We start from the raw sequence: 13,793 nt of genomic DNA on the forward strand, positions 1-13,793 counted from the left end.
AGGACTTTTGTTTGCTTGAACTTTTTTCACCACTGCTTCAATTTCTTTAGTTGTTATTGATGTGTTCAGGTTTTCTAATTCTTTCTGATTGAATTTTTGAAGATTGTATGTTTCTAGGTATTTGTCCATTTCACCCACGTTGTCTAATTTTTTGGCATATAGTTGTTCATAGTATTTTCTTACAATCCTTTGTATTTCTGTGGTGTCAGTTGTTACTTCACATCTTTTATTTCCAGTTTTATTTATTTGAGTCTTCTTTTTTTTTTTTTAATTAAATCTTTATTGTTCAGATTATTACATTTGTTCCTCTTTTTTCCCCTCATAACTCCCCTCCTCCCAGTTCCCGCCCCACCCTACGCCCTCACTCCCCACCCACTGTCCTCATCCATAGGTGCACGATTTTTGTCCATTCTCTTCCCGCATCTCCCACACCCCTTTTCTCCCCCCAAGAATAGTCAGTCCATTCCCTTTCTATGTCCCTGATTCTATTATGATCACCAGATTATTTATTCACTTGATTCTTAGATTCACTTGTTGATAGATGCATGTTTGTTTTTCATAATTTGTATCTTTACCTTTTTCTTCTTCTTCCTCTTCTTAAAGGATACCTTTCAGCATTTCATATAATCCTGGTTTGGTGGTGATGAACTCCTTTAGCTTTTCCTTATCTGTGAAGCTCTTTATCTGACCTTCAATTCTGAATGATAGCTTTGCTGGATAAAGTAATCTTGGTTGTAGGTTCTTGGTATTCATCACTTTGAATATTTCTTGCCATTCCCTTCTGGCCTGCAAAGTTTCTGTTGAAAAATCAGCTGACAGTCGTATGGGTATTCCCTTGTAGGTAACTGAATTTCTTTCTCTTGCTGCTTTTAAGATTCTCTCTTTGTCTTTTGCTCTTGGCATTTTAATTATGATTTGTCTTGGTGTGGTCCTCTTTGGATTCCTTTTGTTTGGGGTTCTCTGCGCTTCCTGGACTTGTAAGTCCATTTCTTTCACCAGGTAGGGGAAGTTTTCTGTCATTATTTCTTCAAAAAGGTTTTCAATATCTTGCCCTCTCTCTCCTTCTGGCACCCCTATAATTCTGATGTTGGTACACTTGAAGCTGTCCCAGCGGCTCCTTACACTATCTTCGTATTTTCGGATTCTTTTTTCATTTTGCTTTTCTGGTTGGGTGTTTTTTGCTTCTTCGCATTTCAAATCTTTGCCTTGATTCTTGTGCTCCTCTGGTCTGTTGTTGGGAGTCTGTAAAGTATTCGTTATTTCAGTCCGTGTATGCTTAATTTCTAGTTGGTTCTTTATCATAACATTGAGGGTCTCATTAGATTTCTTGAGGATCTCACTACATTTATCGGCGGTTTCTAGACAGTTCTTAAGAGACCTTAAAAGTGTGGTTCTGAACTCAATATCCTCCATTGACAGTTTTGTCCTGTTTCTTTGTCTCCGCATTTTTTATGCTTTCTTGGTGCACCCCCTAGTGGTCTTTGTGCGCAGTCTTGTTGTAGTTAAGCCTTGATTGTTGTCGGCAATACCGGGGGTGATTTGACCTCCAGGCTAACTGGCTATGAGAGTCAGCTGTGTCTGCAGTGGGAGAGCTTCTGTGCTGGATCTCTAGGGCGGTGCTAATCTAGCGTTTGCCTGAGGCTATCCGGCAAATGGCTCTGCACAGGGCTTGGGCGGGGCGGGTCGCACGGGATCAAACAGGGCGGGTGGAGGGAGCAGTTATGGCTGCTCTCAGTTCTGTCCCTAGGGGCTCTGCCTCACAGAGTCCCAGCAACTGCTGCAAACCTCGGAGAGAAAGCTGCCTTCAAGTTCCGACCTAAGCCAGACAGTCCCGCTTCTCCCATTTGAGTCTGGGTCCCTAGAGACTCGCCCGGATCTGGAGCTCAGAGTCTGAAACTCCCTCCCGATTGAAAACAACAACCGCGCCCTCGGCCTCCAGCCCGCTCCGCGTGCACTCCGCACCTTAGTATTTCACTTCAGCACTGCGCCTCCTCTGAGTCTGGGTATGATATTCTCTTTCCTCCTAGTTGTAGAACTTCCACTCAGCCAGCCCTCCTGTGGTTCTGGATGATGTCCGTTACGTCTTTTAGTTGTTTTTTGAAGTGGTTGTTCGAGGCAGCAATCTCCGGCGTTAACCTATGCCGCCATCTTGGTTTCTCCTCTATTTGAGTCTTCTCTCTTTGCTTCTTGATGAGTCTGGCTAAAGGCTCATCAGTCTTGTTTATCTTTTCAAAGTACCAGCTCTTGGTTTCATTGATCTTTTGTATTATTTTTAAATCTATTGCATCTTTTTTTTATTGTGGTAAAGTATGCATAACATAAAATTTACCATTTTAACCATTATTAGATATATAGTTCAGTGGCATTAAGTACCTTCACATTGTTGTGCAACTATTCATGTCCAGAACTTATCTCTCCAAACTAAAACTCTATCCATTCAACCATAATTAACCCCCATTCCTCCTTCCTCTTTGTCCCTGGAAATCACCACTCTATTTTTTGTCTCTATGAATTTGACTATTCTAGATACTTCATATAATTGGAATCATATAATATTTGTCCTTTTATGTCTAGCTTATTTTGCTTAGCATGTCTTCAAGGTTCATCCATGTTGTAACATGAATCAACGTTTTCTTTTTTATCTGAATAATAATCCATTATATGTATATAACACATTTTGTTTATTCATATTCATCTGTTGATAGATATTTGGGTTGTTTTCACTTTTTGGCTATTATGAATAATGCTGATATGGACATGGCCATGTGTACAAATACTAGTTCGAGTCCCTGCTTTCATTTCTTTTTGGTCTATACCCAGACATGGAATTGCTAGATTGTAAGTTTTGAGGAATCACCATAATGTTTTCCATAGTGGCTGCACCATTTTGCATTTCCACCAGAAAAGCACAAGAGTTTTAATTTCTCTACGTCAAGCATGTCAACTCAAAGGCTAACATGGGCCAAATTAACAAGGTTTAAGTTTATGTGGGCCACAAAAACACAAAAGCTTCAATACTCATAGAAATGTAGGTTTATTTCGATAGAGCCATGCTGAATATAAAAGGGCTGAAATAAATGAGTAATCATTAACATAAAACAATAGAACATTTTAATAAAAATTAATATTTTTTCTCAAACATGAACTTACCAGACACTGAATAACCACAGATTAATAAGTGTAACACAAATAAACCTATTTTTCTTGTTCTCTGAAAGCGAATATTTCCTGTTGTGCACACCAAACAAGTCAGTGGAAGACTAATGATGTGGCAGTCGGCTGCTAAAATATTCGGTGCTAGTATTAGTGGAGAGAAATGGTGCGCCTATGCGTAAGGCGCAAAAGGGAAATGAATGCAACACGATTATAGTAATTAGTCATTAGTGAACGTTATAGTTCATTATTAATAATTATGTATAACAGGATATTGTAAAAATTAAGTTACGAAATTTTTATTAAAATGTTTCTCACATACCATTATATTGGCTGGGCCGCAAAAATATTTGTTGTGGGCCGTGAGTTTGACATGCTTGCTCTACATCATTGCCAATTGTTATTTTTCTTTTTTAAATTTTATTTTATCACAGCCATCCTAATAGGTGTGAAGTAGTATCTCATTGTGGTTTTGATTTGAATTTCTGTAATGTCTAGTGGTGTTGAACATGTTTTCACGTGCTTATTGGCCATGTATATGTCTTCTTTGGAGAAATATCTGTTCAAGTGTTTTGCCCATTTTAAAGTCAGGTTGTTTTTTTGTTGTTGAGCTGTAGGAATTATTTATATATTCTAGATATCAATCTCTTATCATACAAATGCTTTGCAAATATTTTCTCCCATTCCACGGGTTGCTGTTTTATTCCTTTTTAAATCTATTTTCTTAGAGAGGGAGAGAGAAAGAGAGAAACATTGATGTGAGAGAGAAACATCTATTCAGTTGCCCATACCTCGACCAAAAATCAAATTGGTGACCTTTTCGTGCATGGGATGGTGCTCAACCAACAGTTTTTAATTTTTATGTAGTTCATCTCTTTTTTTTTTTTTGTTGCCTGTGCTTTTGCTGTCTTACCCAAGAAATCATTGTCAAGTCCATCATAAAGCTTTTGACCCTCTGTTTTCTTTTTTTATTCTTTTCTTTTTTTTCTCTCTTTTTTTTTTTGGTGCCGTGACTTGGATCTGAACCATCCCCCTGTTTTCTTGTAAGAGTGTTCTAGTCTTAACTCTTCTGTTGGGACTTTGATCCATGTACTGCATAATTTGATATTTCAGTTTTTCCTGTTTCTATTTTGGCAAGTTAATTCATGCTTGAAAGGTGGTGTGTTTTTTTTTTAGTTTATGTTAAGTGCAACTATAGATAATGAAGCTTCTCTTTTATTTACCCCCTGTAATTCCTTCATCTTTGATTTTACTCCTTCAATCAAGAGAAGAGACAAGTAGATTCTAGAACAGTGAAGAGGCTGAATCAGACTCATCTATAAACCTTAAAATTCAGGCATATTTAGGTTAATTATGAATTGGGATTATCTATATTTTAGTGACTTTTAGTTAAACCAAAGTGTTCCTACACTGACTCCTAAAATTTTTTTTTTATATATTTTGTTGATTTTTTTTCAGAGAGGATGGGAGAGAGATAGAGAGTTAGAAACATCGATGAGAGAGAAACATCGATCAGCTGCCTCCTGCACATCTCCCACCGGGGATGTGCCTGCAACATACATGCCCTTGACCGGAATCGAACCTGGGACCTTTCAGTCCGCAGGCCGACGCTCTATCCACTGAGCCAAACCGGTTTCGGCCTGACTCCTAAAATTTTTTATTAAAATTTGACCATGAAGGACTAGCCAGTAGATTTCTGAAAGAGATTTACAATTGATAGGAATTTTTAGATTTACTTGATAAAACAGAAGGCCTTTAGTTTGCCTACATTTAATTAGCAAGGGGATAGAGTTGAAAATTTAATTATATTTATATTTTTTTAAATAAAAATATTTGTTTTTAAGGTCTATAGAAGAAAGCTTTAATCTATCAGATGAAAGCTGTGGCCCTACACCAGGAATTGTGAGAAAAAAGAAGATTGCAATTGGCGTAATCTTTTCATTATCCAAAGATGAAGATGAAAATAACAAATTTAATGAATTCTTTTTTTCACATTTTCCTCTCTTTGAAAGCCACATGAACAAATTAAAGAGTGCAATAGAACAGGTAAGCATAGTCATGTTGTTGGTTTGTTTATATCCTTTATTTTTCTTTGAATCTTATTCTTCTGCTTAAGCATTGTGTTTATTTATTTGACACAAAAATTAATAGGTACTGTGCATATACCCTGCAAACTGCTCTGGGAGATGCAAAAAAAACCTTAACTCTTTAAGGAGCTTACTGCCTAATAAAAGACCTAAGGGCATTCATCCATTCATTCAATAAATATTTGAGGGCCTATAATGTGTCATGCACTATTCTAGAAACTGAAGATAAGATCTGAAAAAAGTGACACTCCTGACCTCATGGGACATCAAATAAACAAATGAACATATAAGCTACTAGATGGGATTCAGCACTGTGGAGAAAAATTAAACAGATTTATAAGAAGTGATGGGTGGAAGGCTTGGTAATTTTTAGAGACTAGTCTGAAAGGCTCCTGATAAAATGACATATGCTCCAGAAATATGAAGGAAATGAGCTACAACTGTCTGAGAGGAGAATGTTCCAGGCAGAGGCAAAGGTCCTGTGTTAGGAGTAAGCCTGATGCCTGATCAACAGGAAGGAGGCCAAAGTGGCTGGGTTAGAAGACAAAATAATATAGGGCCTTATAGGATTCCATTGTAAGAGCATTGTCAATTACTCTTAAGAGTGATGGGAGACCATTGGGGGGTTTGAGTGGAGGAATGACATTATATGTGAGGATCACTCTAATGCTGGTGGAGAATAGATTTCTAGGAGCAAAGATAGATGTTGGTAGGACCAATTAGGAGGTTATTGGCATAATCTGGGTAAGAGATGATGGATACTCAAACCAACTTAGTGGTGAAATTGTTGAGAAGTGGTTGGATTTTGGACATACTGAAAATAGAGCTAATGAGATTAGCTGGTGGGCTGAATTGGGGTGTAAGAGAGCAATAGAGGTTGATTCAAGAATTTTATTTGAGCAATAAGAAGGATGGACTTACCCGTACTCAAATGGGGAAACTACAGGTAAAACATATTTGGCAGATGAAGATCAGGGGTTTGTTTGAGATGCCTCCTGGACATCCAAATGGTTTTTTGTAAGTCTAGAATTTAGGGAAAAGGTCAGGAGAGAAGAGAGGAGCAGAGATCCTAGGCCTGATTTGTGGAGCATTTCAGCAGTTAACATTTGAGAAGAGACTGAGGATTGGCCATTCAAGTAGGAGGAAAAAGGAGAGAGTACTTTTGGGGGAGAGGGCCAGGGACCCAAGTGATGAAAATGATTTAAGAAAGCACAAGTGATCAATTGCTGCTGATAGTGTATAATAAATTTTCATAAAGTAAGAAAATTGTGAATACAAGATAGAAAATAAGGATACTAAAAAGGGAGAGGACAACAAGCCAAGCTTTTTTTAATAGTTCATAGGAAAGAAGTGGCAGGCACTATTCTAGAAACTAAAGATAAGATGTGAAAAAAATAACACTATTGGGATGATGTTTCATTTGGGCTGCATCTTAAAGCAGTGGTTGCCAACCTTTTGGACTTCACGGACCACCAGTGGTCCGCGGACCACCGGTTGGCGACCTCTGTCTTAAAGGATATGTAGGATTTTTTTAAACAAAACTTCAAAAATTAGATATAGCAGAATAGCAAGAAAAACTGATATCCTTGCCACCCAAAGATAATTCATTAATGTTTTGCTGAAAGTCTTGTCCAGGCCTTTTCTATGCATATTGTACTTTCACTTGATTGGGATTGTGCTGTGTCCATATTGCTTTAATTACATGCATATTTAAAAAAAAACTCATAATTGTAACACATGCCTTTTCTTGTCATTATAAATTATTCTTAAATATATTTTAGTCACTTTCCTTACCATAAGTAACAAATTTTCTATTAGGCCATTTCTACTTTCTCACAATTATAGCTACAGTATAGTTAACACATTGGTGAGTTTTCCAGATTATTTTTCAGAAGAAATTCCCAGAAGTTGAACCAGTGAATCAGTGGATATAACTAAAGTTCTTAATCCCTGTGACAGTATGCAAAAAGGAGATGGCTGGAAGAGTTAATGGATACAGATCTCAAAGAATCTAGAATGCTTGAGAGAAGTTTTGACTTTGTTTTTAAGGCTGTCTCCAAATTGTGCTTCAGGAAGATTAATTTGGCAGCATGTTTAAAAGAGACTAGAGTAAAAAAGGCTGGATATGTAAAGACCAATTAGAGTAGTCTAGAAAGCAGAGGGTGCATTTCAGTAACTTAGTAGTGACTAAGAATCATCTGCCTCTAGAGAGGACAATGATATTAGTTATTCACATTAAATCTGTCAAAAGCCAAATAGGTCATTAGCAATGCCTTTTTTTTTCTTTCACAGAAAAAAATGAGTAAAGGCCATTTTTACTTTTTCAGAAGTTAGGCACTTTTGACATTTTCTTTAGTCAGCTTCTCTCTCTTTTTGTAGTCTGTTGTTGCCAAAGTCAATACATAATATTTAGCTATGGCTGAACTGAACTTTTAAGTTACTGGGAGATGTGTTTCAAGCTTTGTATAAAACTTGGAGTATTTAAGCACTATAGAACTCATTATGGATGACTTTTCAAATGTTTAAATGCTTTGACCATCTTTAACCTAAAGTCAGTCAGTCTGTGTGTCTGTCTATCTATCTACCTACCTATCTATCCTATATAGTAAAGAGGTAATATGCAAATTGACTGTCACACTCTCTCACTAGATGGCCGCCCCCATGTGGTCACAAGATGGCTGCCACAAGATGGCCAGTAGGGGAGGGCAGTTGTGGGGGACCAGGCCTGCAGGGGAGGGCAGTTGGGGGGGGACCAGGCCTGCAAGGGAGGGCAGTTGGGGGCAACCAGGCTGGCAGGGGAGGGCAGTTGGGGGCTACTGGGTTGGCAAGGGAAGGCAGTTAGGGGTGATTGGGCCGGCAGGGTAAGGCAGTTGGGGGCGATTGGGCCAGCAGGCGAGGGCAGTTGGGGGCAATCGGGCTGGCAGGGGAGCAGTTAGGTGCCAATCATGCTGGCAGGGGAGTGGTTAGGGGGTGATCAGGCTGGCAGGCAGAAGTGTCTAGGGGCAAACAGGCAGGCTGGCAGGCGAGCGGTTGGGAGCCAGCAGTTCCAGATTGTGAGAGGGATGTCTGACTGCTGGTTTAGGCCCGATCCCACTAAACCGGCAGTCGGACATCCCCCGAGGGGTCCCAGATTGGAGAGGGTGCAGACTGTGCTGAAGGACACCCCCTCCCCCAGTGCACGAATTTCGTGCACTGGGCTTCTAGTGTATATATATAAAAGCCTAAGCGACCAAACGACCGGTCGACCAGTCTCTATAACGCACACTGACCACCAGGGGGCAGATGCTCAACGCAGGAGCTGCCCCCTGGTGGTCAGTGCGCTCCCACAGCCAACCTCCTGTGGCCAGCCAACCTTCCACAGCCCCTCCCCTTGATTGGTCGGCCCTGATGACCCCGATCGGGACTGCTGGCTAACCTCCTGCTGGTTCCTCCCCCCAGCCAGCTGGCCAACCTCCCGCGTCCCCAATTGGCTCCAATCAGCCCCAATCTCCGGCCAGGCTGAGGTACCTCACCCATGCATGAATTCATACACCGTGCAATGTGCCTCTAGTATACTTATAGTTCTCTGGATATTTATTCAAGTTTAACATCTCATTTCTTATTAAAGCTGAAAGATAAAGCTATATGAATGAATACTTTTATATAAATTTATAGAACTTAATTTGAAAAGTTCTACAGTTGTTAATTAATGATAGAATATAATAAACACTAAACCATTCAAAAAAATTTATCTTCTGGAGCCAGTTTAAACTGTCACTTTTTTTTATTGTAAAGCTATGGATTTTGTTTCTGGGAACCTTGGGTATTCTTTTGAAGTTTGTACTACCTTTTGAGATCTATGATTTAATTAAACATTTCTACTGCTGGTAAAATTAAGGAAGAATACTTCTCAATTCTAGCTAAAAAAAAATTCACTTCTTTATAAATTGGGAGTTTATTGACAGTTTGTAAAAACATAAAGTAAGTTTCCTTTTACCCTATGAAGGTTTTTGATATACATGAGCATGATTTATGGCTGATGTAGTCTGATCTTTTAGATATATGTTAAAATATTTAAAAATTAATTTGTAGTTACTTAATGCAGAAATACATCCTCTTTTAAAAATCTACAAAATTAGCCCTAACCAGTTTGGCTCAGTGGATAGAGTGCCGGCCTGTGGACTGAAGTGTCCCAGGTTCGATTCCGGTCAAGGACATGTGCCTTGGTTGTGGGCACATCCCCAGTAGGGAGTGTGCAGGAGGCAGCTGATCGATGTTTCTCTCTCATCGATGTTTCTAACTCTCTATCCCTCTCCCTTCCTCTCTGTAAAAAATCAATAAAATATATTCTTTTAAAAAATCTACAAAATTAGAGGTTTTGTTTTTTAATATACACAGACTAATCCTGATCCCCTTTTTCTATTTAAAGCAAGGCTTTTCAACCTTGGCTAAATATGTTTTAAAGAAAGCAGATATTACTAACTTAAGATATCTTTCAGTAGAATCTTTATATTTCAGATCTTAAAAAATAGTTTTCTTTTTTGTTTTTTTTTTTAATCTTTAATTTCTTTATTGGTTAAGGTATTACAAATGTGTCCTCATCCCCCCATTGACCCCCAACCTCCTCCCCCCACTCATGCTTTCATCCCCCTGTTCTTAACACAACCATTTGGAAATATTAGAGAAAATCATGAGCTATTGTTACTGAGTTGTTATTGTGTCCTGCTCTACTTGAGGAAAAAAAAAAATAGTTTTATGTAACCCAGAAACTGTCAACATCAATTTCTTTGTGTGTTGACATTCTGTGGTTTGACAGTTACAACAAGAGATTTAACACTTGAAAATTTTGAATTTCGTTGTAGTCATTAATGACCTTAGTGTATAAAAGAAAGCGACTCTAAATATGTATGTCTTCTTTACATTTTTTCTAGATAAAAATGGTGGTAGAGTATTGTGGAAATATGTGACTTTGTCTCTAACTTTTTCCCCCATATTTTACCCATGATCAGTATAAGAATTAACTATTTGATTGCTTTTAAGGCTATGAAAATGAGCCGGAGATCAGCTGACACCAGCCAGAGGAGTTTGGCTTATAATCGAATAGTTGATGCCCTAAATGAATTCAGGTACATATTCTCTACATTCTGATAATATAGAGTTGTTTTGCAGTGTACACAAAAGATTTATTTGTATTCTTTAACTTATTTCTGATAAAATTTAATTCTTTAAATTACTTTCTTTCATTGGCAAAGGAGTGTATAATTCAGTAACCTATTGGTTTCTAAGTTATTAAATATTAAAAGTGCTTGGGATTGAGGCACATTAGGGAGCCATCAGCAGTGTGATTTTTAGTATTGGACCATTAGACAAGCTAAGATGACCAGAAGAGACCCTTATTCCAACAGAAATGTGCTTTGTCTTCTGTTGGGCTGTTAGATATAGGGACTAGTTATTTAACCAGTGATAGTAATCTGATGTTCTTGGATACATGGAATACAAGGATGGATATAGTGAATATGAACTTGATGTTGCTTGATCTTTTTTCTAGATGATGGCAAAGCAAATAGTTTTTCTTCTGCCAGAATTTTCTCACACAACAAAGTTTGTGCCTAAAGCTGCAACAACTGCTGTAACTGCTCTCATTATGGCAGGCAAACTATTGCATACAAACTTACGTTAGGAATCACACAAAGTGACTGATGTGTGTCTCCCTTTGAGAGAACCATTTCAGGACTACTTCTTCCTCTCATCTACTTAGTCTTTCCTTCTTTAGCCTGGAGAGACAGTATTGACTTTTTGCTTATTTGCCTAAGAATCCTGCAATATTGTTTCTGAGTTTTACATTTTTCAGCATTACAAGGTAATGAATCTTTGCCCTTGAACTTGGAGCTATTACTTACATTATTGGATTACAGTTCCTTTCTGCAGTCACAAGCTTTGTGGCAGAAGGCCAAGAGTCCCTATTTGAGCTCCGAGGTAACACTGTCATTATAGACCCAGCTGAGGTTACCAGAATAGTAAATATTGTCATAAGACTCATTCCATTTAGAAGATTGATCTTGCTCTTAGGTTATAAACAGTATTTTTATTTAAAACAATTGAATTAAATACTTGCAAGTTAATTGCTTTGGTAATAAGGTAGTATGAATGGCCTAGCCTTAGAATTTTAACATTGCCTAGAATTTAAAACATGTATGAGTTATAAAATCATTGAAAATATATATCATGATTGAGTGCCTTTCCTTTTATATTAGTGTGATTATTTCACTTCAGTCACTGGAAATCTGAAAGGCTATGTAGGTTAATTAAGCATTCTTACAATATCTAAAAAACTTTATAAACTAATAATTTTTAAAAAGATATTTTTATTGATTTCAGAGAGGAAGAGAGAGGGGGAGAGAGATAGAAACATCAATGATGAGAGACTATCATTGATTGGCTGCCTCCTGCACACCCCACATTTGGGATTGAGCCTGCAACCCAAGCATATTCCCTGACCAGGAATCGAACTGAAGGCTATCTGTAGAAGTACTCTAATGTGTACAGCTGATCCTCATTATTTATGAATTCTGTATTTATGAATTCACTACTTTATAAGATTCATAATCCCAAAATATACCCACATGCTTTTACGATCATTTGTGAACATGCACAGAGCAATGAAAAATTTGAGTGGCCTTACACACACATTCCCAGATGATATCGGACAAGACAATGCTCTGCGTTCTTATTTCAGCTCTTATTATTTATATATATGTCCTTCTATATATAGAAGGACATATATTGTGCTGAAATGCTGACCAATGTTCCTAAGTGCAAGAAGGCTGTGATGTGCCTTACAGAGAAAAATAACATGTGTTAGGTAAGCTTCATTCAGGCATGAGTCATTGTGCTGTTGGCTGTGAATTTGATGTTAATAAATCCATATAGAACAAGATTATGTATTGATGGGTTGGCAAAATGTTGTGATCCAAAGGCTCACTAGAACTTTGACCCTGTACTTCCCCTAGGAATAGTGACTCAGTGTTTACTAATTCAGTGTTCACATCATTACTGATGTAACTGTAGAACATTACTGCAAATAATGAGACTGTCATACTTAATTTTAAAACTAAATGGTTATTAAAAATTATAATTAGATTTTTAAACTAGGTGATTATTTGAGACCAGAAAAATTAATGAATTTTGGGTAGTTGAGAAGAGGAAGGAAATGATTCACATGTATACAGAAATCCTGAAACCTAGAGAAGCAGGAAGTACATTTTAGTTAGCATAGCTTCCTTTCAGAAAGATGAGGTCCTTGGATTTTTATATAGATTTAATGCATAACAAGCAAAACTAAATTATATGCACAGTTCCCTTACAACTAAAGGAGTCTTTCATTCTCCAAGGACAGCTTAGGAGAAATGAAGAATCAGATGACTGAAAATACCTGCCCTTCTTACCACTGAAGGGCAAGACATACCAGGTAGTCATTAGTGGGGAAGAAAGCACCATTACTTCTAGATCATTGATGACAACATAGAATTGTGTATAGGGAGAAGCATTACTCATAATTTCTTTGCACCTGATACACTTTGAGATCATAGTACATATCCTTAAACACCAAAATGCTAAGGCATTAGTGTTTCTCAGTGGGCCACTATACTAATGTTAATGATTTGCCCCTGACCCATGACACACAGGTTTTTAGTAGACACTAATACACTAAAGAAATTAATAGCAAATGAATTGACCAGCTCATTGATTCATTTATACAGTGTTTCTTTTAATCAAAAAGTAAATTCCCATGGTTAAGAAACAAAAAATAAATGTACTGAATCGTCTAATAATGAAAAATAAGCGAATCCCATCCAACCTCTCTTATTCCCTTAACTATTTCTTTTGTTATTTACCTCCATATTATTAAGTAGTATCTGGACATTCCTAGTATGCTTTAAAAATAAGCATTTTCACATGTCCTTATTTTATATTCTAGTCATATTTTTCTCTGTAAAATACCTTTAATTCTTTTTATTTTTAAGCTCTCAGTAATGATTTTATGTCCTGTCAAGAACTCTTTATTAACCACCGTAGCCAGTTTGCTCAGTAGATAGAATGTTGGCCTCTGGACTAAAGGGTCCCAGATTAAATTCCTGTCAAGGGCATATGCCCGGTTGTAGGCTGGATCCCCAGTAGGGGGTGTGCAGGGGGCAGCTGATCAGTGATTATCTCATCATTGATGTTTCTATCTTTCTCTTCCTCTCTCTTTCCCTTTCTCTCTGAAATCAATAAAGACATATTTTTTAAAAAAATTGTTAACCTCTTTTTGTCACTTCTATTCATTGGAATATAGCTTGTTCATGTTGGGTCACAATTTAGTGAAAGTTGTTGTTTTCCTTTTTTGGATTGTAGGTGCTAGAGAATTATGCTGAAATGGATGCTAGCACTTGTGGAGTTATCAGAGAACTAGAGACCAATTAGATTCTTAAGGCCCAACTTTACAGGAGTTGTTTAGTCTGATAAGAGTGTAGGACTTTGCTGAATAGATTCTAATGTAAAGGAAAAGAATTGACATTTCAAAGTTATCCTTGA

At 37.5% G+C, this 13,793-nt stretch overlaps 1 protein-coding gene across 14 annotated transcripts in view; it reads left to right on the forward strand.

Moving 5' to 3' along the window:
- Nucleotides 1-13,793, forward strand: part of FNIP1 (folliculin interacting protein 1) — a 95,944-nt gene that overhangs the window by 53,872 nt on the left and 28,279 nt on the right. For all 14 annotated transcript variants that reach the window (XM_036312335.1, XM_036312338.1, XM_036312337.1 and 11 more), the window contains 2 exons: nucleotides 4,998-5,199; nucleotides 10,260-10,345. In XM_036312335.1, coding sequence (XP_036168228.1) covers nucleotides 4,998-5,199; nucleotides 10,260-10,345 — 288 coding nt within the window. The remainder of the gene's footprint in view (nucleotides 1-4,997; nucleotides 5,200-10,259; nucleotides 10,346-13,793) is intronic.

This window comes from Myotis myotis, unplaced genomic scaffold, assembly GCF_014108235.1.
Source record: "Myotis myotis isolate mMyoMyo1 unplaced genomic scaffold, mMyoMyo1.p scaffold_m19_p_6, whole genome shotgun sequence".
Classification (NCBI taxonomy): Eukaryota; Metazoa; Chordata; class Mammalia; order Chiroptera; family Vespertilionidae; genus Myotis; species Myotis myotis.